A 27,725-nucleotide genomic window follows, 5' to 3' on the forward strand; every position below is an offset into this window, starting at 1 on the left:
CACCAGAGGGGGATCGATCGAGCATCTCTTAGTAGTACTGGCAGTAGTTAATTTGAAGAAAGAAAAAAAAAAAGTGATTCAGGAAGCAGCTTGCACCAGCCCGTCTCTCCTGTTAGCGCAGCCTAAAACAGAACCAACTACTAACCATGATAGTGGGGAGAGGATGTGGGTAATTGCCAAAGCTGCTGAGCACCGGGAACCACCATCTCAAATTAAGCACTGAGTAGTGGGAGAACAGGGCTTGCATGTCTGCCCCATGTCCTAATCCCACTTCAAGTGTGTGAAAGTGCAGAGGTGTAGCGACAACACAAGCCCCACTGCAACACTTGTTTCCAGTGACAAATCAATGTAGACCCCAGAGACACGTCTGCTGCTTGACCAGGACACCTCCGCTCTTTACCGTAGAGCCACTGGCAGGGTTTCCTTCCAAAGAGAACAGCAGGCGATAGCATGAAAACTGCATTTACACCGTCTTGTCTCTTCACCTGGCATGATGACACCTTGTTGGGACTTGAGAGCACAACTGTGCTTGCTGACCGATCGCTGACCGATAACTGTCCCACACCACCCGGAGGTGCAAACACCCTGAACTAGTGCCACGACGGTACCAGTGCTGTTCAATGCATTGTGACACTGTTTTTGGCTGCAACCAGTGCTTTAAATGGGCCAGTACTGCCCAGTATGGCGAATCGGCACTTTTTTGTTTTGAGAGAGCGAGTAACCGCTCTTTTCAAGAAAGACCTTATCATTTTAATTGGAGAGTACTGGCACTTCTCAGAAACAAGCAGGTACTCTGGTATAGAGTACATGCACTTATATTTTTCCATTTCAAGCACCTCCTGCAACCTATTTTTAAAACATTTATTTAAAGTGCTTCATGCAGCGCACCACCCAAGTGCTGTTGTGCCATGACCATCAGCAGTCTGTGCGGAGGCTGGAGGGCGCAAGGCTTGATTTTTCCTGCACTAGATTGCACATCTTTGAGAGGGAACATTACTTGTCCCAATCCTTCTCTGGAAGAGCTACTAGAAATTGAACTCCCTCCCTCAGAGCAGTGGCGGCTGCTCTGCTGTGGCGGAGGAGCGTCGCCCCACTGCTTTCCAGCAGTGCAAAGGATAGGAAATGTAAAATGATAACTATAATTTATCATAATTTTATGTTTACTTTGCGGGCGGGAGGGTGGGTCGGCTCTGCTCACGTGGCAGGGAAGGAGTGGTTTGCCCACTCCTAAGTGCGCAATGACTGTTTGGTCGGCCCTCTCGGGCTGCCCAAACTAGTCATGCGCACTCTCCTCATTCTCCAAACAGACTGCATTACAGCCTGCATGGAGAACAAGCCTAGACCCCCATTTCCCGGTTGAGCGTTGAACCAGGATGTTAGAATCCAATCACAACGCGGCTAAGCAGCGATGTGATTGGTCAGTGGAGCCTGTCTGTTCCTGGCTTCCCGTCTCAAGAGGAGAGCAGGAGCAAGGAGCAGAGATGCAGGACCCGGCGCTGGCGGCAAGGTAAGTGTGTAACAATTTTTTTCTTTTACATTGTTAAACCTCGCCCCCCCCCCCCACCCCCACCGTGCCCAACCTCTCCACCCACGAGTCATGCCGGCCGCCACTGCCTCAGAACCTCCGCATGGCCTTCACGTCAACTCCAGAAAGGACCTTAAAGTTCTCCCTTTCGATTAGGTTACCGACCTATAGTTCTTCTTTCTATGGTTATGTTAAGAACATGTACTTCTTCTCTTCGTAAGGGTACCTGTCGCTCTCACTCCAGAAACTCAATCCCTTAATTTATCCAACGGTTACTGTTATAGGTTGTCTCGACTTTAAAGTGCTCTGATGCCCCCGTGCCTAGTCCACACGTTATCAAATGACCAAAAAATAAATAAAATAGATTTGGCAGCTATGCACAAAATACTGCACATGCAAACGAAAACCCTACCAGCAACGGCGATGACCCCAAAAGTCCTCTACTGAGGTGCTGCCTGAAGTGAGGCTATTTTGAGCCCACATGAAGTTTTTTTAATGTAGAAATAAAACCTTTTTTTCCAAGAAGCGGGCTGACATCAAATAGCCCCAAGGTAAAAGTAAAAGATGAACGCAAAAACGGTTTGCACTCATTAATGTAGTCCGTAACGTACTTAATTTTCAGAATTGTTGCAGGCTTTCTCTTATGCTCTGACTCCCTCCAGTGGCCGAATTTCCAAATGCAACCATCTTGGGCTGCGTTTTAGCAAAAAGTTCTATATTGATTGATTGCTCTCGACTGCAATCTGTGCTTTCCTTCAATCTGTTTTAATCAAATACAGTGAGCTATGGCACAAAACTCGCCGTACCGTGACCACAGCAGATGAGCCCCAAGTGTCGTCAAATATAATGATAGGATACTTTTGTAGAACTTGTTTGGAGCGTACTGCTGGTATTGAGAGTGTGGCTGAGTGTTCCATTGTTGAGCATGCCTATAATAGGTAGGAACGGTGAAATGACCAAACAAAAAATCAGTCAAATTTCGTATAGAGGATAAAAACAACAATGGGCGCCATCTTGTAATGGGTCCACACGGCGAAATGCTTTTATATTGCTAATGAAATATGTACATTCTGGTGTCCTGAAGGATTACGCTGAAACAGCAATCACAGGAAAAGGCAGTCATTCTACCTTTTGTATAGAAAAATACATACTCGAGATAGCAATCCTTGTAAAACTTACATTGGCGTGGACAACATTTTAGGCAGATATGCACATTGTGCACAAGCAGAATCACATTGCTCCTTGTCGTGAGTGCCCGTGGGTAAAGTAGACTTACCTGTTGCCCCAAACTACATGTTGGTGGGTGGAAGCAAAGGATGAATGACAGTTGAACAGACCAGTGAATGAAGAGGGCTCACACAAATGTACTATATATGTATAACATACTTTTTATCTCTTAAAAACAATAGTTTGGCTAAACATTTAAAGTTTTCTTAAAGACCAGACATAAAAAAAAAACACACACACACAAACTGTACTTGCAGGTACTACCTTGAAATTAATCCTACTTTCCAGGCTATGCCACCCACCCTGTCAGTAAATAACTTGCACCTTTCTACGCTCTGGCTTCTCTTGAGCGGTCTGCATTAGCCATTGTTTACAGTCTACATCGTGTGCGCTTTATGGCAGCCACTTTCAACCACTGGCTTACTGTTTTCAGCCTTTGGCTTGGCACATTATTACATGCATCTTGGATCAGCCCAGAGTAGTATCTCGCCCTCATGCTAATGGTGATTTAGGTGTATTATTTTGCTTGCCAGGGAGTGTTCTCATTAGACTGCATGTGGGTGTATCTTCGCTCTGAAGTTATACTCATTCATCACACTTTTTATCTCATATCTGCAATAGAAATCAATCCCTTTTTATGCTTATTATACAATACATTTCTAAAGTGCACTACTACCCCACAAGGTGTCCCGGCACTAGCGGAAAGATCGCTGTCATGTCAGAATACGAGAACCAGAGTTAGGAAGTAATTAAAGCAGAGTCGAGGAGAAGAGGTTTCAGTTCTTTTCTAAAACTTGTTTCAGAAGGGCAACTTCTCAAAACCAGAGGCAGTGCATTCCAAAGTCTGGCCATCAAATAGGCAAAGGAATGGCCTCGTCTTCTGGCCTTATATATGTGGGTAGTTTGAAACAGTTTGAGGTTGTTAGAACGCAATGAGCAGACCTGAAAGGATAAATTAAGCCGGTGCCTAAGATAAAAAGGTCCCTTTAGGTTAAAGATTCTAAATGCATGAGTGAGGGCCTTGAACTGGATGTTTCTGTTGATCTGTATCCAATGAAGCCTGCGCAAATGACTTGATATCGAAACCTGATTAGGGTTTTTTAGGATCAAATGGGCAGCAGCGTTTTGAATAATTCGGAGACTCTGGATAAGAAAAACTGGAAGCCCAAGGTACAAAATGTTAGAGTAATCCAGTTTGGAGTTAATGAAAAAACTCCCCCAGAGTCGCGAGTGTCTTCATGAAAGGCCAGGAGAAGCTGAGCGTCGTCCGCATAGGAAACTATTTGCGCTCCTAAGGACTCCACAATATTGGCCAGAGGCGTTAAAAACATTAAAAACAGAGTATAGCTAAGAGCTGAACCCTGACTCCCCATAACTCCACAATTCAAGGGTTTTGCTGCTTTCCATATAGCTGGGTCTGAACTGAGGTGGCGAAGTGAGCTAAAGAATGATGATTAATTCAACCCAGATCTGTGACTGGGGGTGAGTGTCTGAAAAGTTTCAGTGCTCCGTCCATCATCTCCTTGTGTTTGCATTGTTTGCCCTAAGTTGGCAGGGTATGCCCAGACGTGGGTCCCTTGCTCACTTTGCCACTAGATTCAAGCTAGCCTGGCTGATGAGGGGTGTTACCCAGAAACTGGTCCCAGGATGCAAGTTTCCGGTCCAGGGAAGACATGGCTTGGCAGTTTGGACTGGACGGTTTCCATGAAGCATTGGGTCAAGACTGATTTGCATATGGCTGGGTCTGAACTGGGGTGGCGAAGTGAGCTAAAGAACGATGATGGATTCAACCCAGATCTGTGACTGGGGGGGAGTGTCTGAAAAGTTTCAGCTCTCCGTCCATCATCTTCTTGTGTTTACGTTGCTGCATTCATCACAGGTGTGGCCCAGGAACTGGTCAAGAGGGCATTATGCGTAAAACAGTTCTGTATAGAGATTGAAAAAAGAGTGGCTGAGCCACTTTCTAGTGGACCACCATATTCCCCTTTATCAGTCATGTCATGGCTGGGAGTTGGTGTCGAAAGAAAGGGGAGATTCAAAATAAAACTCAAAGCCCTGACATTAGGTATGGGCTCCAAGGATATTTATTTTTTTACATGAGATAGGGAGCTGCATCATAAAGTCTGAGGATCACTGGTGTAGAGAAAGATTAACACGCATTTGCAATGCAATTGGTCTTGCATTAGTGAAAGTTAGAGCGATTGGTGTTGTACATTAAAATGCTATTAGTTATTTTTAGGTCTCGCCTGACCCAGCGCATGCGCTGGTCTGGCGAGACTTATTGAGAGGGCTCCAAAAAGGGCTACCAGGCCAGCCTAGAGCTACAGTGCATGTGTGCGGGCGCGCGTGCCGCGCTTTACCGCAATTACTTTCACTTTCGCGGCCGCTTTGATGTTTGATTGCGATCGCGTTCACTGCCACACGGCCGCTTGGCATAGCCAATAGGTCTCGCTTTTGGGACCTTATAAGTATTTAGTTATGCAACTGTTGCATGGCTAAACACTTATAAGGTCCCAAAGGCGAGACCTATTGGCTATGCCAATGCTTGTTTTTGTTTGCAGTGGAGTGATTATTTGACCTGTCTAAAGAGATTGGAAGGAAAGAGGATGGAGAGGAAAGAGTAGAAAGCAGAGGTGGTATGAGTAGTGTTTTAAAAGCAAGAGGAAAGACGAAATGTGTGCACATGTAAAGGGCCCTTCCTTCAAGTGCAGCAATTACACCACTGCATGAGAAAATAGGAAGTGAATGTGTAGGTGCTAAGAGCGGAGTGGGTGGGATGTGACAATGACAAAAGGGGCAGAAAGGGAGGTGGGGGGACAGAGAGAGAGTTAGCAGGTGACTAGGTGCAGTGAAATTAATTAGAGGCAGCTCTTCCGATGCACGGGGTGCCTGGATATGGCAGCACCCTGTGAGTACTGGACTCTCTGGAAAGAGCAAGCCTGTGTTTGAGGCCAAGATTCACAGGGACCCCTGAGCCTCTTCTCTTATAGAGATATTGATTGGCTTTCAGTGTACAAGGGGCCCACTTGAAGGATGAGGGGGGGGGGCTTTGGAGGGTTGGCGGCCCCCTGCAAAGCAGGAGCCTGTGTTACTTCCCTGACAACGGGAAGAGGATGCCTAGAGGCAGTTAGAAATAATAAGAAAGGGGTACAGGAGGGGAAGCGGGTAGGAGGAGGAACACAAAGGCAGATAGAAATAAGAATATGGAAAAAGTGAAGAGGAGTGAAAGAATGGGGTTAGAGAAGTAAAAGGAGAGTTTGGAGACAAATGGAAGGGGAAATGATGCGTCTAACGAAGAATTAGGTGAAGAGAGGATACAATAATGAATTAGTGAAAGAAAGGGGCTTCAAAAGGAGAGGAGCACAAGGAAACACAGGCAGATAGAGGGGGAGAGGGCATATAAATAGAGAGAGAGTGTTGTGGCAATGTACTAGAGACGGACAAGAGAATGAAGCAAAGAATAAGGAGCACGAGCAGAATAGGCACGCGCCGAAAAACGAAAGAGTTGCAAGACAAACACTTCATTCCACTAGCAGCATGTTTACTGTAGTTAGGCGGTGCTGCATAGGCATTCCCGAACAGATAGAGGACGAACTAAAAAGCGCATTAGCCTGTGAAAATGAAGAAATGGAAGCAGACAAGTGAAGAAACCAATAAAAAAGAGGTGTAGTAGGTGGAGTGTCACCACATATACTGATTACTTGATGTCTCAGAGAGACAACGCATGCGCTGCCTAGGCGAGAGCTAAAAAACGGTAGAGAGGTAGATTGAGGCAAAGAAGAAATGAGAAAGTGTATGACTGATTAAGGGGGTTTGGTAAAAGACAGATGGAGGGCAGACGAACATAGGGAGAGATGGGAGACGGGAAGGCATGATAATGAGCCCAGCGAGAATCTGAATGCATTGTTTAATCAATATTGCCATCTAGTGGGGAGTTGTCATTTCACATCATGATTTCTGATTTTTGTGCAAGATTACCAACTCTGAGCAGCTGTGAACAATACAACTTTTTAGGTCTCGCCTGACCCAGCGCATGCGCTGGTCTGGCGAGACTTATTGAGAGGGCTCCAAAAAGTGCTACCAGGCCAGCCTAGAGCTACAGTGCATGTGCGCGGGCGCCCGCGCCGCGCTTTACCGCGATTACTTTCACTTTTGCGGCCGCACGGCCACTTGGCATAGCCAATAGGTCTCGCTTTTGGGACCTTATAAGTATTTAGTTATGCAACTGTTGCATAGCTAAACTCTTATAAGGTCCCAAATGTGAGACCTATTGGCTATGCCAATGCTCGTTTTTGCTTAACGTGCGGTATGGAAGTACTCAATTACTTTAATATTTGTGATTAACCCCTAAAACATCCCCTTTCACATTTATCCTAATCCTTAATGAGTTTTTGCCTTATGCTTTTTTCCCCTGCAGATGGGTACATTTGTAGGGGTGTGCGAAATGTGTGCAGTTTCTGTAAATACGTGAGTTTTGGGGCCTACGAAAAGTTATGCGTAGTTACTCAAAAATGCGAATCGGTCATTTAGTGCTACATACGAGCACAGAATGCGTCCTCAAGTCAATTTCTGATGCGAGGGCGCATTTTGCTGTATAAAAGAAAGGAAAAAAAACACGTAAGCAACAGCCGCTCCCTTTCTAGTTATTGTAGTAAAATGCTGCTGTCAACGCGCAGAATTGTGCAGTCATCAATTGAGAAGATGTTCTCGAAAGAATATTAAGTTGTTTTGCACCTTTGACAGCTACTTTCTGCAGCTCTAATGAATTCATGAAGTGTTTGGTGGCAGCTCCACGCGCCCCGTTTCCCCTCATACTTCCCAGGGTCGCGTTAATGTTTGCCCTCTCCTGCCACCACTGTTGGCAAGGCATTTCTTTGCATGACAACTATGTGTGCCTTCAGGTATCTCAGAGGCCTTGAAGCGTCGCTGCCAGCGGTTTTACCCCGGGTTATAAATGGCGGAAGAGACTTTGCATTCTTCAAGGCAGTTCATTCGATTCTTACTCGTAGCCTTCCCGGGATATTCTCGCGCTTCTGTTTTGTTGTATATTATTTCTGAACTTTTCCTCTATCTGGGACAACTGTATAGGATACGTGTTCTCATGACGTAGATTAAGGTGCTTCCTCTGACCTTACGACGTTCATGTCCTTTCTTCACGTGCATCAACATTGACTGGGTACTTCTTAGCACGTCAATAGTATTAATAATGTTCTTTTATGCACAGGTCCTAAGGCAGTGCTCATTTTGTGCTTTTCATAGGACAGCCCTTAATTTCCAGACGAATAGGTCTGCCACTTATAGGTGGCCCTTTCATTTACCTGTTTCCCAAGTCTCGCCTCTACCTTGTCCCGCTATATCACTAACTCTCTCTCTCATTGGCTGTTCTAGTCCCTTCTAACACTATCGCACACTATTTGAGACTTACCTCAGCCCTTACGCCTATACACAGGTTACTTACGTCTTACTTGTCACAGCCCAGTTGGAGCCTTGAGTACTTGCTTCTCACTGTGAACCTTCTGGTCACACTGGGAGGGTATGGAGTCCTCCCCAGGTGCCTGATGGGGTTATCATATCTTTCACTGTGGCATTTGTAAAACCTGAAATAGACCATTTTATCAGCCTTTATGAAGTCCGAGTTCTGGAGGACTTAAGTCGTCTGCTTCCTGGTGAGCCAATCCTGCATCTGTTAATAATAATAAAAACTGTGGCCTCTACATGTGAAATGAAAACTTCAGCACTGCCTGGCCAGATAACTGAATTGCCTAATTAAACAGTTTAGCAGTACAGAGTTCTAAACCTTTGACTTCATAACGTGTGCTCCCGCCTGCATAGTGTTTCATAGAATTTAATTGCTGGTCTCCCTTCTGTAGATTTGAAAGGGGGGCGCTTGAATGAGCATACGGCGTTGGGCATCAAGTGATGGGGGTCTAATACGGCCTTCTAGAATGTATACGTACATCCCATGCACAGATGTGGATACTATAGATAAGTGTGAAAAAGGGCTTCATCACTTGTGCTGTGTCAATACCGGATCTGTCTGGAGTCACTTACATGAAAACCAGAATCTCTGCAGCCCTCGTGAGTGCGTGAACCCGTGGTGGCCGGCACTGAAAGGGGGGGGGGGGGGGGGAGGTTTAAAAAAGAATAAAAAAACACTTAACTGATCGCCGCATCTCTCCTCGTCTCTCCCCCGGGGCCGAAATCAGAAGCACCGAGGCTCCCCTGAGCCATATGATTGGTCTGAGCGCCGTGGTTCGGCGCTCCGCCAGGGAATGGAAGCCTGGCATGTTTTCGATGCAATATCACACGGCGGTAGTGGTGGTATAAACAGTCGCACATCAAATTCCACAGTTTCTGTCTCTTATTATATTTCGAATGATTATTTCAAAGTTACGGTGCCCCTCAAGGTAACAGAAACATCCCACTACCACCGATGTTGACTTAACGGGTATTCCTAGGAAACTGGTTGTTACATTCATTTGACAATAGTTGTACCTCGGCACTCTGATATTTAGTACCATACAATTTTTGGTTAGTGATTTACTTGGAGCAAATGGCCATTTGCTCCAAGTAAATCACTAACCAAACATTGTATGGTATTAAATATCAGAGTGCCGAGGTACAACTATTGTCAAATCAATGTTTTCCATGCAGGCTGTAATGCAACCTGTGTGGAGAACATTCAAAGGGCGCATGAATGTTTGGCCGGATGGAGAGTGCCGGCTAAACCTTCATGCGCACTTGAAGAAGGCAAGCCATTCCTCCCCCTGCTTCTCTGTCATCTGCGCAACCCCGCCCCACCTGCAAACCTGTCACAGCAGGAACACATCAAATGATAATAACCGAGTTATTACCATTTTCTTTCCTATATTCCGCTGCATTAAAGCAGTGGGGCGATACTCCTCTGCCTTAGCGGAGGAGCTTCAGCTGGCGTGAACACCACCTTAACTGACCCACATCCTTGAACCGGCCCTCGGTCTCTTTCTGTCTCCCCACCCCCCCCCCCACCCCCATCTTTATGGAAATTGTTTCGTAAAATGGTGGTAATCTGCACTCACACCTGCCTCTGCTTAGGACATGGACTATTGGCGGTCTGGAAACATCTGGAGACTCTGCTTTTTGTGAAGTCCACCTGGGGGCAGTAAATGACAGCACTGGAAAATATTATTGCGGTGCACCCTCCCCTTTAAGCTAAGCTTCCGTTACTGCGCCTGCGCCCAGCAATGGTAACTTATGAACGCTTGATTTAAAAGCAATGTGCCCCACAGCATTCCTTTCAGATGTTCCTCGAAGTAGATAACTAAAAGTGATCAGAGTTTACTGTTCGGCTTTTTACATTACACTGCGATGTTCTTTTAAAAGCCAACAATGGTCACATGCACAAAGTAAAAAGTACATATAATCCTTGGGAAATATTAAATGGAAATAGCAATTAAAGCCATCCATGTGTACACAACGTGACCTGTAGAATGATTACTTAAAACTGCTGTTAATAGTTGTCGCTCTTTGTTAGAAAATTAGTTAAAGGAGGGGCATCGATTTGCCACTACCAAGTTTGTCACAGCTCACAATGGTCATGCTGCACAATAAACCTAACATGAGCATCTTTGGAAATATTTAAAATACCTTAGAAACATAATGTAAAAGCATTGCATCTTCTCGTGACCAGTGGAGAGACGGCCTAAACATATGGTGAGTATTTAACCACATGATAATACAATCAGTTTAAATCCCGGCAGGATTATGAAAGACTGGAAGCATATAGATGTCTTTTATAAATACTGTGTATGCACCGGAAACAACCATTACAATGCGGTCATTAAAACGCGTTACCATTACAACGCGGTTATACTACAAAAGTGCTCTTACAACATATTACCATTACAACACAAAATGTTACCACGCATATGTCTTTACAACGCATGCCTTTACAACGAATTTCACTGTAAAGTCATGAATGGTAAAGACATATGTCTTTTAAATGTAAGAATTCGGTAAGTATTGATTGTTTTTGTGTACAGTTCTATAAGGGTTTAAGTTGGTTATGTTTTTTTTTGGGTGGCAGTGCTAATTTTAGGGTTTAGGGTGGGCATGGGCTGTGGGGTGGCAAGGGTAATTTTAGGGTGTGTATGGGTTTTGGAATGGCAAGGGTAATTTTAGGGATTGGGTGGGTATGGGTTTTTGGGTGGCAAGGGTCATTTTAGGGTTTAGGGTGGGTATGGGTTGTGGGATGGCAAGGGCAATTTTAGTGTGGGTATGGGTTTTTGGGTGGGAAGGATAATTTTAGGGTTTAGGGTTGGTATGGTTTTTTGGTTGGGAAGGGTAATTTTAGGGTTTAGGATGGCTATGGTTTTTTGGGTGAGAAGGGTAATTTTAGGGTGGTTATGGTTTGAGGGGTTGTGGGGTTTTAAGTGTGTGTGTGTGTAAGTCTGTGTGTATATATATATTATGAAATTGTGTGTGGAAATAGATTTAAAAAAATCTAAATAAATACATCTGTTTCTTTGTGTATATAATGTATACTTTAACATTTTTTAAAGGAAACATAAGCCATTACAATTCATGCCTTTACCACAAAAATGTAAGTATTTTACAGGGAAATCCAAACTAATATATATATGTATAATATTTTCAACTGCAACCTTGATCACGCATATGCCTTTACCAATCATGCCATTACAACAAAATTTGTTGTAAAGGCATATGCGTAGTAAAAGTTTGCATTGTAATGGTAATGCATTGTAACAGCACTTGCGTTGTTACAACCGCGTTGTAATGGCATGCGTTGTGCTGTCATACATTTGTACGCGCCTACTAATATTTGCTTTGCAGTGGCAGATTTTGTTTTTTACAACATTATTGATTTGTGTTGATACAACACTGAACCAGTACACAGAAGATATATACAATGGTGTGAGGGTGGAACACCTTTGTGCCTGGCACTGACGGGCTATTACAGCTCTTTATTCAATGTGTTAAAATGTCACCCCTTCTGGAAACCTCTTAAGAACTCAGTCCCTCCATTGCTAGAATCTCAAAATAAATTGATCGATAAGAAAAGGCTTCGTGGTGGGAATAAGAGATCTAATTGCAGTGAATTATTAGCCAACTTTTGGTGCAACTTTATTTCCTTTCAGAGACTCCGTTATTATAAAAATCAGACCAGAAGTCTGGTGTCTTGACTCTATCCAGATTGCCATTGCAGACCTCTGTTCATGCATTAAACGGCTATTTATGTACACACTGTTTGTAAGGTTACACACTGGTTGCTATACATTGATCTTCAGTGCATTGGGTGGCTTTGACTAACTCCAGGGTTTTTGCCTTCCTAGGATCTGGACCATGACTCTCTGTATACGATTGTATCCCAACAACTCCAGCCGGCCGGCAGCCCCAGTTCCGGCTCTTCGCTGACCCCGCTGGCTTCGCGACACCGCCTGAAGCTGATCCAGCACCAGCTACTGCAACAGCAGCAGCAAACCCAGGTTGCCGTGGCACAGGTAACATTGACTTGTAGGACAAGTGCACACATGAGGACTTCTGGTCAAAAGATGTAGTTACCAATTTAGAGAGTTTCATATAGCTTTGACTTCTGGTCAGATTGATACCTGGCAATTTATTATTCTGATTTAACCCACCTCCCAAGCTAATGTAGACGTGTATGTTGAGGAAAATCTCGATAGACCAAAATCTCCAGACAAGCAAATATATCCTCCATGAACCTCCCTCAAAACGGTGCCATCCCACCACCCCACACTGCAAAGAGTGGGGCCTGGGGCAAACAGCTCTTTCTGCCACTCACATACGACAGCCGTAGGTGAAAGTATCCTAGTTCCAGTCCCAGCCACATATTTGTCCCACGTGTGAGTAGGCGGTCTCTTTACTCTGAGCCATGTGGTTGGGGATTGTAAATGTCCTGCTTCCTGCTGCTCACAGGAGAAGAGACTCACTTCTATGGAGCATTCAAGCTGCTCTACACCTCAAGTGGCTTGGAGAAGTGTGCATCCTCACTAATTGATCCCTGTATAAGATGTGAAAGAGATTCTGGCGCGAGTCTGGGAGGGACACCGCTGTGGTTAGAGGTGCCACTAAGGACTATAGACTCCTGCAGTTAAACAACCATGAATGTGTGAATGAAAACCATGCCGCGGAGGCCCGTCCAGGAATATGCTCTCGGTGTTCATTTATCTCATTAAGTCTTTTTTTTTTTCTTTCAAATACCTCACACATTGGCAGATCCAGAGACACAGCCACAGGGAGGAGCATGATTTACCCAAGATCAAACAGTCAGCTAAAGCTGGAGACCCAAGATTGTTAAGCAGTACAGCTTGTTCGAAAGCATGTTTACTAATATATTTATAGCAGTGTAGATAGTGAAAGTGGGAACTGTCCCCTTTTCTCCAGAGAATATCCATTTAAATTATTTTTTTAAATAATCACAAACTTACTAATAGATTTTATATGGATTCTAAATAGTCTTAATCGTGAAAAAATGGGAGTTAAGGAGTACGTTCAAAATGTGATTGCTTAAGAGCACAGAATCTTGGAAGGCTGGGATGAAAATCTAAGTCTAACATAGTTTCCAACCTGCCTGCTTGACCACAACTGGAATGACAATGATTCTGATAGACCAATTGTATGCCGTTCCCATGGAAATGTAAGTATATTGTGGACACTGCCTAGCTCTAGAATTCAGTATTTATTTCTGGCAGGATACATACAAATGGGATTAGATGTTAAGATTAGTAATCATATATGCCTACCGCAGTGAATTACCCACTTTGTTAGCCGTCCAATCAAGGTATTTTTGTTAGTAGCACTTTCTACCTCTATTGAGGCAAATTCGAACCTTCACTACCCCTAATGTTTTCATAAAATGATGAAAGACGTAAGGAGTTTGCGAGGCCTTTTATTGGGCCCTGTGGCAGTAGGTTGTTACTAAGTAGTGTCTGTGGTGGATATTACCTTTACCATTGATGATACAGATTTTAAGGCTGTTTCATCCATTGAGAAGAGAGGTTAGTTTTGTAAACTTGTCTCTGCAAAGGGGCCAATAGTCTGCAGTCATGGCTTACTCCAGGAGGCGGTGACAGGATTGGGAATCGTATGCAGCAGGTCAGTAATCACACTCCATACCTGGCAGAGTTCAAGCTTTTAAAATGGCTGCCTCAATGCAGAGGAGGATTCGGGGATGAAGTTCTAAAAATGTGCTTCACGGCTCATAGGCCTCCCACACCGCAACAAACGTCTCCGCGTGCACAAAGTATCTACATACGTGCAAAGTGTCCTGCAAGGTGGAAGTGGGACGTTGGACCCTCTGGACATGCATGAAACTGGAAATGTTCCTGCCTCTTTTTCCAGCATGAACCTCTGGTATTGCATATGCTGCCAGCTTCAACAACCACCACTCATGCATCTGAATCATCCCATGAACTTACAGTCCAGAGGTCAGGAGTCTGGTGATGACAGTTCACAGAGGGTCCTGTTGTTAAAGCTGAAAATCATGCAAAAATGCGCTGCATACCTGGAAACGTTTCCCTTTGTAATTAGCCTTGTTGCTTGCTGTTCGCTCAGCCTCCCCGTCTGTTGATTTATTTGCACAAACCTTGCTCTTGCTTTTCAACATGTTTGTAGGTCAATTGCCACTTCCTGTAGCTAGGAGACAGGAAGTACAGACCACATGGAAAAAGTGGAAGGACCGCCCACAAGTACAGGCCACATGGGTAAAGTGTGCACACATATCCAGCTAAAAAAAAGTGGTCGGGAACAGTGCGTATGGGTAGCCGTACATTCACTCCTCTCCTCCCTAATGGTTAGACCAATGAATAAAACGGCATGGAGTGAGGGCCCAGGAGCGGCTCCTCCTCGAGAGGGGGGAAGCATTGCCCCCACAAAAAAAATGCCCCCAGAGTTGACAAATTAAATGGCAATAAAGCTTCTTTATTACCATTTTATTCTTCAGCAACCCGCCCCGAACTGAGTGTCGGGACCGGGCGGGTCAATTGTTGCTGAGTGGCAGCAAGGAGTTGTGCACTTATGTCTAAAGTGCGCATGTCCCTTTGGCCAGCCAGACATGCACATTGTAAACTTCTCGAACCTAACTGTCTGCTGGGTTAGAGAAAGCACAGGCCTCCAGTGCTCTTAAGAGCGCAAAAAGAGGCCATTCCCTCCAATCCTGATGCTTCTCGCATGCTGTTTAACAGTAGGAGAGCAGCACAAGAATTGGGATTCCTGGCACCCGGAGCTTCAAGGGGAGATGAGGAGCACGGCGTGCGGCCAACCAGGTAAGGTAGGTGCCATTTAAATTTTAAAAAAATGTTCCACTCGTTCACCACTCTAAATCCTTGCCAGCCGCCACTCGGTGAGCCATATATTAACCCCTTCGCTGCTAGGCCATTTCCCACCCTGTGCTAAGTCTTTTTTGGGCTATTTGGGGTAGTGTGCGCTTAGGCCCCTGTAACTTTTTGACCACATAAGGTATCCACGCCAAATTTGCGTCCTTTTCTTCCAACATCATGGGGGTTCTAAAGGTACCCCGGGTTTGTGGATTCCCCTGGAGGGGTCCCAGAAATTAGCCAAAATACAGCAACATTTCGTTTTTTTGGGGAAAAATGGGAAAAACGGGCTGCAAATGAAAGCGTCTGGGTTTTTCTCTGCAAATGGTATCAACAGAGGGTTTGTGGGTCTGAAATCACCATTTTCCCAGCTTTTAGGGAATGACAGACTTTTGTCAGAAAACCAAAGTTTTTTACACAGTTTTGGCATTTTTCTGGGACATAGCCTATTTTTGCTATTTTTTGTGCTTTCAACCTACTTCCAGTTAATGGTAGAAATGGGTATGAAAGCAATAATGGATCCTGGAAAGCTATACATTTCAGAAAAGTAGATACAATTCTGAATTTAGCAAGGGGTCATTTGTGTAGATCCATCAAGGTTTCTTTATAGAAACTAACAATTAAATATTGGAAAAATTGAAAATTAGTTGAAAAAAAACAGCCTTTTGTGTCAACGTTTTCACCTGTAACTTCTTCTAATTATGACAGCTGTTTGAAAGCAATATACCGTTACATCCGCTGGACCTTCCTGGTTGTGGGGATATATAGGACTTGTAGGTTCACCAAGAACCCGACGAACCCAGAGTCAAAAACTGAGCAGCAATTTGCAATGGTTTTTTATTATGTTCCAGGTATATAGCAATTTTTTGGGGAAAATGTATACATGGAAAAATCGGTATGAAAGACACCTATGTATTTCTGAAATGGGAACAAATTATAGAGTTTAGAAACAGTACATATTTACACATTTTCGAAATTGGGAATACTCGTACTAGCATGAGAATTATCTGTCATTTTTCAAAATGACTTCTTTTTTACACAATGTCTTTCATTTGGAAGGCAGAAATGCATCAAAAATCAATAGGTAATAACAGTTGCTTTACAAATCTGAATTTCCCTAAGTCTCCCGATAAAAATGGTACCTCACTTGTGTGGGTCGGCCTAGTGCCCGCGACAGGAAACGGTGCAAAACGCAACGTTGCCGCACCTCAATTTCGAAGGGAAACTTGACCCTTTTTTGGCAAAGTGCCTAGCTGTAGATTTTTAACCTTAGCTCTGCCGGCACCTAGGGAAACCCAGCAAACCTATACATTTTTGAAAACTAGACACCCAGGGAAATCCAGGATGGGGTGACTTGACTGCCTCCCACCAGGGTCGGTTACCCAGAATCCCTTGCAAACCTAACAAATTGTCAAAAAAACACATTTTCCCCACATTTCTGTGGTGGAAAGTTCTGGAATCTGCGTGGAACCACAAATTTCTACCCTCCCCGCGTTCCCCAAAGTCTTACGAGAAAAATGGTACCTCACTTGTGTGGGTTGGCCTAGTGCCCACGACAGGAAACGGCGCAAAACGCAACGTGGTCACACCTCAATTTCGCAGTGAAAAATGACCCTTTTTTGGCAAAGTGCCTAGCTGTAGTTTTTGAACCCTAGCACTGCCTGCACCTTGGGAAACCTACCAAACCCACACATTTCTGAAAACTAGACACCCGGGGGCTTCCAGGGAGGTATGGCTTGCGTTGATCCCCCAACGTTTCCTTACCCAGAATCCCCTGCAAACCTCAAGTTTAGCTGAGAAAATCACTATTTCACACATTTTTGTGTGGGAAAGTTGTGGCGTCACCGAGCTCACACAAATTTCCCACCACCCAGCGTTCCCCCAGGTCACCCGGTAAAAATGGTGCCTCACTTGTGTGGGAGGCCCAAGTACCCATGACAGGCAAGGGCCCAAAATGTAGTGAGGCGACATCAAAATTGCCTATCTCAAAACCACCTGGTTTTGCAAGGGGGTCACCTGGGTTTTTGGCCCCGTGCTCGGCAGCCATCTAGGGAAAACTACCAAACCCACATATTTCTGAAAACTAGACACCCGTGGGCTTCCAGGGAGGTATGGCTTGCGTGGATCCCCCAACGTTTCCTTACCCAGAATCTCCTGCAAACCTCAATTTTAGCTGAAAAAATCACTTTTTTCACACATTTTTGTGTGGGAAGGTTGTGGCATCACCGGGCTCACACAAATTTCCCACCACCCAGTGTTCCCCCAGGTCTCCTGGTAAAAATGGTGCCTCACTTTCGTGGGAGGCCCAAGTTCCTGTGACAGGCAATGGCCCAAAACATTTTTTGATAGGCAATGTTGATGTTGCCTCACTACGTTTTGGGTACTTGCCTGTCGCGGGTACTTGGGCCTACCACACAAGTGAGGCACCATTTTTGCTGGGACACATGGGGGAACGCAGGGTGGTGGGAAATTTGTGTGAGCCCGGTGATGCCACAATTTTCCCACACAAAATGTGTGAGAAGAAGTGATTTTTTTCAGCTAAAATGGAGGTTTGCAGGGGTTTCTGGGTGAGGAAACCTTGGGGGATCCACGCAAGCCATACCTCCCTGGAAGCCCCCGGGTGTCTAGTTTTCAGAAACATGTGGGTTTGGTAGGTTTCCCTAGATGGCCGCTGAGCACGGGGCCAAAAACCCATGGGACCCTCCTTGCAAAACCAGGTTGGTTTGTGATAGGTAATTTTGATGTCACATCAATAGGTTTTGGCCCCTTCCCTGCCGGGGGGACTTGGCCCACCCATACAAGTGAGGTACCATTTCTATTGGGATACTTGGAGAAATGCAGGGGGGTTGGAAATTTGTTGTTACTTACCGCCGTGTGAAAATTTGGGCACAATAATGCAAGGAAAATGTCAGTCCTATTTTGAGGTTTGCAGCACATTGTCGGTAAGATAACTTGTTGGGATCCACAAGAGAGACATCACCATGCCCTCCCATGGGTATTTAGTTTACGTCAAAAACTACAGTGGTTAGGTTATCCTTAAATGAAATGTACAGCTTGGCAGCGAGACAAAACAGACAAACATTACTGCACAGCCATCTATTCCTGAAGCACACACACATACTGGTTGGATTTGGCACGAGGGCAAGTGATGGTTCAGTATATAAAATTTTATTAACAAGAGATTTCACAAAAATGAAATGCACTGTCAATAATTGAAAGGACAAAAAACGGAACCAATGACTCGCAGCTCGTGAGCTGTAAAGCCACGTCAAGGCACCAACCGCTTTACAGGCCATTCACACACCTTTCATACATGATACACACAAGACCGTTCACACCACCAAGCACAAAACCAACACATTTCAACATTCATACACAACCATCTATTCTTCAAGCACACATACATACTGGTTCAATTTGGCACGAGGGTGAGCGATGGTTCAAGTATATATAGTTGTATTAACCAGAGATTTCACAAAAAAGAAATGCACTGTTAATAATTGAAAGTATGAGAAACTGAACCATTGACTCACAGCTCGTGAGCTGTAAAGCCATGACAAGGCACCAACCTCTTTACAGGCCATTCATACACCGCCAGCCGCGGGCCCAGCACATTACAACACTCACACCAGCAGACAGCGCCATTCAAGGGTACATCACTTTCACACGCTCACATTCTTGACACAGCAACCACACCAGCTCATGGATTGCGTGGAGTGGCGTTTGGCTAGCAGTGTGTGTAGTGACCAGCAGCTAGTCACTACTCCCACACCGCCAACCAAGTGCTAGCCCACTCACCGCCAGCCAAGCACTAGTCCACGCACACTGCCAGCCAAGCACCAGCCCACTCACTGTCAGCCAAGCGCCAGTCCACACACACTGTCAGCCAAGCGCCTGTCCACGCACTCCGCCAGCCAAGCACCAGCCCACGCACTCTGCCAGCCAAGCGCCAGTCCACGCACTCCGCCAGCCAAGCGTCAGTCCACGCACGCCACCAGCCAAGCGCCAGTCCACGCACAGCGCCAGCCAAGTGCCAGTCCACACACACCGCCAGCCAAGCACCAGTCCACGCACACTGCCAACCAAGCGCCAGTCCACTCACCGCCAGCCAAGCGCCAGTCCACACACACACACCGCCAGCCAAGCACCAGTCCACGCACACCTCCAGCCAACCGCCAGTTCACGCACACCTCCAGCCAACTGCCAGTCCACGCACACCGTCATAAATATTTTTTAAACAAGAAAGAACACACAAACCAATTGCATCTAGATGCCAAACTATAACTACAAAAACAACAGCAGAAACAAAAAACATCATTCTATTGCCAAACGTGAAACTGAACAACTATATCAAACCATAAAAAACTCTTTTTAGTGTGATACAATCTGAAACATGAGGGCACACACAGCCCAGGATTAGAAGGACAATCGGCACAGTGCATACGACTCTCCTTCCGCACACCTCTTCGCAAGCAGACTCTACATCTCTTACAGGGATTGTTTTTTTTTGGGTGTGGGAGGAATTAAATCAGGAAAGTGGCAATCTTTCAATCTAGCCACATCCTCCACCACTCCAACTCTAGGAACACTTGCCTGTTCCACAACAACAAGGCTTCCTATCACAAACTGCTGAAATTGAACAAAAGTCAACTTTGACTCAGGAGAACACTCCTTGTACACAACAAAAGCATTGAAAGTTGCTAAATTGAAGAGATGGATGGCCAACTTTTTGTACCAAATGTACGCCTTACGAATAGCAGGGTAAGGTTCCAACCTCTGATCAACTCTATCAACACCACCCATGTGCTTATTGTAGTCTAAAATGCACACCGGTTTGCGTACTTCAGCAAACTGACCCCAAACAGCCACAGGTGAAGTACTCTCATCATGGATGGTAGTCAGCATGTACACATCCCTCATGTCCACAAATTTCACAGCAAGTAGTTCATCACTACGCAAGGAACTGCACTGCCCCCTCTGAAGTTTTTTGGAAACAAGGTCTTTTGGATAACCTTTACGGTTAGAGCGGATTGTGCCACAAGCAAAAGTGTCCACTTTGAACAATCCCTTAACTTCTACACTGCTGTGCAATTGTTTATCAAGGTACAAATGGTGGCCTCTGTTAAACAGTCCTCTAGCAAGATCCCATACAATTTTCTCAAACTCCAAAAGTGGATGGACAACCAGAGGGGTCAATAGTGGAATCCCTACCACTGTACACACGGAAATTAAAAACATATCCTGTCCTACTCTCAGACAACATATACAGCTTAATTCCATAACGTGCCCTCTTGCTAGGGAAGTACTGCCTAAAAACCAAACGGCCCTTGCACAGGACTAAAGACTCAGCAATAGATATATCTTTCCCTGGAGTATAGATCTCTGAAAATCGATCTACAAAGTGATCAAGAACAGGCCGAATCTTAAACAGACGGTCACAGTCAGGGTGATCTCGTGCCAACGCCAAAGTATTGTCATCAAAATGCAGCATCCGAAGCAAAAGTAAATACCGATCACGGGTCATAATCACAGGAAATATGGCCGTTGCCATCAAGGGACCAATATGAAGCCATGGACGGCTTCCTTATGAAGCCCATCAAAAAAGTCAAACCCAAAAACTTCTTCATCTCATCCAGATTTGTGGGAGTCCAACGGGTATCTCTAGAGTGGGGCTTAAGTGTGGCACTGTGGTCCCTCAAAAACTGTTCAGCATACAAATTAGTCGGCTCAACAATCTCTGCCAAAAATACATCATCCATAAACAACTGAAAGAACTGTATAGGCAAAAAAAATGTGCAATCCACTCTACACCCTGAATCCACACTAAAGGCAAGCAACACCGGCTGCACCATGTTAGGATCAACCCAGAGTCCAGCACTTCCAGTAGGAAGCCTTGCAGCCTCAGGCTGCAATACCGATGTCTCTTGCTGCACCATCGGCACATCAGTGTCCCCCTCTAAAACAGGCACTTCATCCGCACTGAGAGTACCTTCATCTGCACTGAGAGTATCTTCATCATCCGATGATTCCATGTGGAGAGAAAACTCACTGCCTGAATCTTCCCCTCCCTCCTCTCCCTCAGACGCACTGTCAGTCTCATAATCCTACTCAGAGGAAGATTCAAGCAGCATACCAATAACCTGCTGAGCAGTCATTCTACGGCTAGCCATAATCCTTACTAAAAAAGGTAACTTGTCAAACAAGTCAACAGAAACAAACACTTTGTAAAATAAGTAATAGACAAAATGCGTCTATCAGAAAGACCTATATACTCCAAAACGATACCACTCACTTGCCAGAAGCAGCTAGACTCACCACCACCTACTCTGCACAGACACAGTAAGGATCAACAATATCCCACTAAAAAAGAAAAAGAAAAGAAAATTACACATAAGAGAATGCAAAACACATCGCAAAGAATTTCATGCTCAAAACACTAACTATATATGCTGCCATTATGACCCCACTTACAAAAAAATTCATTAACGTATGACAATAATACTCGTTTGGAGTAAATACAACAAAAAAGTTTTTCTTACCAAAAAAATGCAACTACTCAAAACTGCAGAACAACCACTGCCGAAACCACAAACGGGAATCAAAAGCTTTACATTAGAATAAAAAGGAAAAATAAAACATTACAATTACATATGCAAATAATGCACTAGTCCACATACTATCCACCAGCCAAGCAAAGGTGGTAGGTGGGCCTAAAAGAATAAGGTCGATCTGCCCCCACAGGGAGCAGAAACAGGCCAAAAATTCACCCTCATAAAGGGAGACCGACCCTTGCCCAAGGGGTCACTCCCCAACACGAACATTTAAAAAGCCCCGGTGTCTACTGGCTTCTACCCCCCTAGGGGACAGATGGGCCTGAAAACATATGGCCCCAAAGGGGCAGAAACGACCACAATAAATACCCGATAAAGGGGAGCGACCCTTGCCCAAGGGGCCGCTCCCAAAAAAAAAACAATCCCTGGTGGCCTAGTGGGCATACCATAAAATTGTTTATTTGAGTCGGTGTGCCCTTCCAAGGGGTCAGAAAAGGCCCAAATAAATGCTCCACAAAAGGAAAACGGCTGTTTCCAAAGGGGCCGCACCCCAAAAACATATTGCTCCCCCAAGGGGCCGCTCCCCAACAACACTAAAATAATCCCTGGTGTCTAATGGCTCCTGCCCCCCTTGGGGGCGGATGGGCCAAGACTCACAAGGCTGATCTGCCCCCAAAGGGGGCAGAAACGGCCAAAATAAATGATCCCCAAAGGGGAGCAACCATTGCCTAAGTGACCGTTCCTCAAAAACATAATCTAATATTAAATACATCCATGGTGGCCTAGTGGACACAGGGGACAGACCCCCCTAAATAAATTGCTCCCCCAAGGGGAGCAACCCTTGCCCAAGGATCCGCTTTCCGACACAAAAAAAACATCCCTGGTGGCCTAATGGGCACACACCTACTTTTTTTTTTTTTTTTTAATAGATCTGCCCAGTGGAGACACGCACACATTTTTTTAAAACCTAAAATAATAATGATCTGCCCCCCCCCCCCAAAGGGGGCAGACCCAACTGTATACATTTCTCCCCCCAAGTGGAGTGACCCTTGCCCAAGGGGGCGCTTCCCGATACAATTTAGGCTTTTAAAAAAAAGTAAAAAAACCCTGGTGGCACAATGGGGGGCACACACCTTTAAAATATATTTATAATTGAAGAATGTGCCTCCCAAAGGGGGGGCAGAGCCAACTGCATAAATATGACCCCAAAGGGGAGCGACCCTTGCCCAAGGGGCTGCTCCCTGACACAATTGGGGCTTTAAAAAAAAGAAATCCCTGATGGCCCAGTGGGGGCACACACACACCTTTAAATTATAATAATAATTAAACTGCCCATTCAAAGGGGGGGCAGACACTACTACATAATTATGAGTGACCCTTGCCCAAGGGGCCGCTCCCCGACACAAGTTGGCATTTGAAATTTAAAAAAAAAAAGCATTCCTGCTGCACAATAGCGCCCCAGCGTGATCGTGCAGCAGGAATGCTTTTTAAAAAGACATCGGAGGAAAGGAACACCCTTTCCTTTCTTCCGATGCCTTTTTAAAAATACCCCCCCCCCCCACCCTCCACGGTGAGAAACTCACCTTTCTTTCCCGACGCGCTGGAAGCAAATGGCTTCCAGCGTGTCTGGTAAAGAAAGGGAAACCCTCAATGACGTGGCGGGGGGGCGGGGGGAGACAGGGGAAGCCCTTCCCCTGTCTTCCCCGGTACAGGCAGGGAGATCGGTGTCCCACGGGAGGAGGACCAGCGCTTCCCCCGTGGGTTGGTGTCACGACGGCCGGGAGCCATCATGAGCACAGCCCCACTCTGACTCATGACAGCTCCCGGCCCTCGTGAGCACAGAAGGGGTTAAGAGGAGTTCTGTCAGAATATGACTAAACGCCGCATCGGTAGTATTTGTAATGAGTGAGCGGCCCAGACAAGGTCACAAATAGGGGCATATGGAGATATAGCAAAGCGGTAAGGTGTTTGTTGCATGCGTATCCAGGGCTTTAAGTGGGCCGGGTCTCGCCGGGTCTGAGCACCGGCAGTTTTTTAAGGGGGCCTCGAAACGGGTCTCTATCGGGCTCTGTTTTGTGCACTGGCACAGGCAGTCCGTTTTTTTTCTGGACTGCAGTGACAGAAGGCACATCATCGATGTGCGTGGTTAGCGTTGTAGAGGAAGGGAGATCCTTTAAAGATTGTCATTTTCTCTCTGGATTTCCTTTCTCTTTTTGAAACTCAGGAGCAGCAACATTGCCGTGGTGTCACCAGGGCTTTAAGTGGAAATGTTTTCAATATTCTATACAAGCCAAGTTGCTGCTTATTTATCTTGTGCAACTACAACTATTGACAAAGCCAATAATCCTGACTTGTAGGAATGATGTGAATTGTATGATATATCTGGACGCAATGACAGAAACAGCAAAATAAAAATCAGGCGGCACACATTTTTAGTTTGTGTTTTAAACCACGCCCCTAATTACATTGACCACGCCCCTTTGAGAGACCCCTCCCCCCCCAGTTTTTTCATCCCACTTAAAGCCCAGCGCGTGTCTATTGTAGGCCGAGTATACACAAATTTGTTTTCTGAGTGTGTACTTCTACTAAGTTTCTGACAGACAGATACATCGGCTTTGCTTGTCGCACAGTAGCTGCTGGAACATTTATTCCTTTAGATTTTATTTTTGTGAAAAACAGTCACAAAAACACGACACGCAGCTCTTTCTATGGTGGTTTTGTTTTTCTCTTTTCAATTACTGGTTTATGGCCGCTAGGAGGCGCTCGGGGTTCATGACATAACTGTATTAGATGTCACAGAGGACAGGTGCCAATTTCGAAAAACTCCGATATTGAAATCTGTCCAGGTTATGTCATCTGTTTTGTCGCCCAGCAATAATGTAAAATTGGAGCGTCTTTTTTCAAAGAAACGAGAGTTACCTGGAAACTAACTTAAATGTGCTCAGACGATGTCTGGTAACAGTGAATTACGATCGTCAATATAACAAGATAAACAGAATGCCTTAATTGCATTTTTTTTTTTTTAATACTTAAAGTGAAATAAGCGACCTCAGACGTGTGTGGCGTTCTATTTTTTTTTTTTAGCTAATATGTGATGTTGGAATATATATACTTTTTGCAGGTTGTTTTGCAAGACGCATGCGTTTTCATTACTTTGCTTAAAATGTCTTTGTTAGCCTCTTCACGCTTAAGTTTTCACACCTTTTTTCCTGGGTGATGCACCTAAGATTCAAGTTTATGGCGCATGGAAATATGTTAATGATAGCTGCCGATTGGCCCTGGTTGTGTGTGATATCTGCAGCCTGCCCTGGCTCTATGGCTAACCCTGCTTTGCAGCTCGGGAACTGTAGTTTCACTTTTAGCATTGTAGGTCTTGGTACACGTCAGGGGTGGGTGGAATTTGCGTAGTCGCTCTACGCAAAGCTCTGCGAAACGGTAAAAAATCTCTGCGAGCACACAAATTCCACAAACACGCGAAATTGCTTGTTCGCGATGCTTTTTTCCTGTTCTTGAATGCTGTTTGCATGCTCGGGGGGAAATATCTCATGAACACACATTTTGAGAACGCAAACAAGCAAAAAATTCCACGAAGCCGCTATACGCAGAATTTTGGGCAATTACGCGTTCTCCACGGAATGCGAAATTACCCAAATTCCGCAAATTCCACGAGTGAAACAGAATTTGCCGCTCAGGCCTAGTACACGTATCCCTACCTGAAAATTTTTCAGGCTGAAGAGCGGTTCTGGCGGAAGATGTCACAAATTAATTGAAGCCTCTTGTTGGTACTTAAGAACACTGCATTGACCCCTTGTCGTGAGATTTGTGGTAAATAAAATAAATATTACCGGACTGAATTTCATACGGAATCTTAAAATAAAGTAAATAGCTCAAAATAACAAGAGGCAGAATCCGTGGTATAAGAGGTTTTCTAATGGGCTTTATTCCATTCAAAATGGCCGACTCGAGTCGCGGCCTTCAGGTTCCGTCACCACGAGGGTTCAGGAAGTGAAGTACAATAATTTATTAACAGACATGTATTTTTATAATAAGTACATTACAATGAAACGAATGTAGAAGGCGTAACATTTGATAAGAAAAGTGACAAAACAGTGACATAATCGAAACTAGGCGTAATAAGGAATAAAAGAAACATGATTGGTTAGGATTATCAGACATAGGTGGATCTATAAGATAATACTTGGCATAGATGCGCGCGCGGCAGCATGACGTGTAATTGACGTGCAACTAGGGGGTGAAGGGGACTTGACATTTAGCTCTACATGTGGAGACGAGAAGTCTGGGGTCAAGTCATCCTAATCCCAAATCATATCTAACATCCTATGTTTAAAGAACTGTGTTATCCACAAGGGAAGAGACTCTCGGACAGAATCTATTCTATACTGACTGTGTACGTGTACAAGCGTCTAAGTGTCTATATGAGATGCGAGGGATAGAAAACTTTCCATGGCAACAGGGCTATGAATCACTTGCAGGAGGACGGAAAGGCTGAGTCCTCTGCTTGTGAGCTAAAGGAAATGTTTACCTAAATCACTGGACAGGAATGCATCGGCTGGAGAGCAAAATAGATAATTCGAAGGTGAAATACAACTTCTTGGCAGACAGGCGAAAACTGGCCGAGGCAGGCACCGTTAGCTGCACAGGGAGTAGGACAAAGTTCATGGATACAGATGCGAGCTCAAGCTGAAGCTGTCAGAGACAGAGAGCAGGGAAAGGCTTGAGGACAGAATCGGGCCTACTTGCCTGAACTGTAAAAATGAAGTAACTTAGCCATATAAAGTCGGTGGCCTTTCATACTTAGGAATCGAATATCCAGCCCTGTGATGGCGGATCTGACAGAGAACATGTTGACGGTAGACACACATATGTTTGCGTCTTAGAAACTGGAACTGGAGGGAACATACATGTACTTGTAACATGCATATAGAACCGTTGGGGTCCAAGATAGGGGACATAACTGATCAGGAAAATCCACATTTCCACATTCCCTCCTTGTCCCCTTCTTGCCCTTCACGAGACATCAATCTTCATCATTCCATTGATTTGCTCATGGAGCATCATTTCTTCTTCCTTCTTCTTCCGGTATTTTGAACGGGACCTGTGATGTGGAATGCATGATGTGGCACACAGACCACAAATCGCTGGTCCACATTGTAGGCATAAACAACAACTGAAGAGCATAAGAAGGCCAATACCTAGGAAGGATAGAACTCTCCATCCCCAGGCTGATATCACACTCCAAAACCACCCGGACCACGTCCAAGTGCCTGGATTCTCGTGTATCTGGCTTACAATCTTATGAAGGCGTGTTATAGCTTTATATACAGATGGCGAATTTTCTGGTATGAATATGCAGCAGCTGGATCCGATGACCCTGCAAGCTCCGCCCCTATCGGCCAGGATGACGTCAAGGACAAGACGATTCTGGAGAACAACAATTCTCATCACTGATTGTTCCTCTGTCAGATTGCCTAGGGCGGCTATAGTCTCGTTTACTACAGCTTCAAGAGTCTTGGTGAGTCTGCGTATCAGCTTACTATTTGATATTGTACCTATATAGGGAAAGATACCTTTATTGAAATCTACATACTTGTCCCATGCCGTCTCAGTATAATCGACAACTGGGAGATCTCTTTGCTCTCTATTGTGTACTAAATGAACATTTCGATAATAATCAGGGGGAGCTAGGAAAACAGGTGGCAAAAGGAATGCTATGTAACAGGTACCATCCCAATCTAGAGGCAGACGCATATATGCCGTCTGACCACATATGAAGTAAGAATGGCGAGAAGCTCTAAATGAAGATTTACCTTGATCACTATATTCTATTGTAGTAACGCATTGGCTATGGCCCATATGTATGGAACCAACTTTTCTTACACATAATTCACCCTTAACTGGAAATACTGACATAGTGGGCAGAATTAGTTCAACTTCGGATTTGACATTCAGAATCATAAGATTAGGCGTAAAATTACCTAATTTATACACTTCATTTTCTAAATCAGTTCCTGTTCTACTGGGGTGACCCTCCTTATTAGGGTGACAGACTTTGAATAAAACTAGATT

General features: G+C 44.9%; 1 protein-coding gene across 1 annotated transcript in view; it reads left to right on the forward strand.

Moving 5' to 3' along the window:
• The window catches only part of LOC146868743 (carboxyl-terminal PDZ ligand of neuronal nitric oxide synthase protein-like), a 275,331-nt gene that overhangs the window by 195,528 nt on the left and 52,078 nt on the right, over positions 1 to 27,725 (forward strand). Inside the window, exon 8 of the mRNA XM_085613707.1 lies at positions 12,085 to 12,252. Within this exon, the coding sequence (XP_085469833.1) occupies positions 12,085 to 12,252 (168 nt within the window). The remainder of the gene's footprint in view (positions 1 to 12,084; positions 12,253 to 27,725) is intronic.

The sequence above is a fragment of the Triturus cristatus genome, chromosome 1_2 (genome assembly GCF_964204655.1).
Source record: "Triturus cristatus chromosome 1_2, aTriCri1.1, whole genome shotgun sequence".
NCBI classification, from domain to species: domain Eukaryota; kingdom Metazoa; phylum Chordata; class Amphibia; order Caudata; family Salamandridae; genus Triturus; species Triturus cristatus.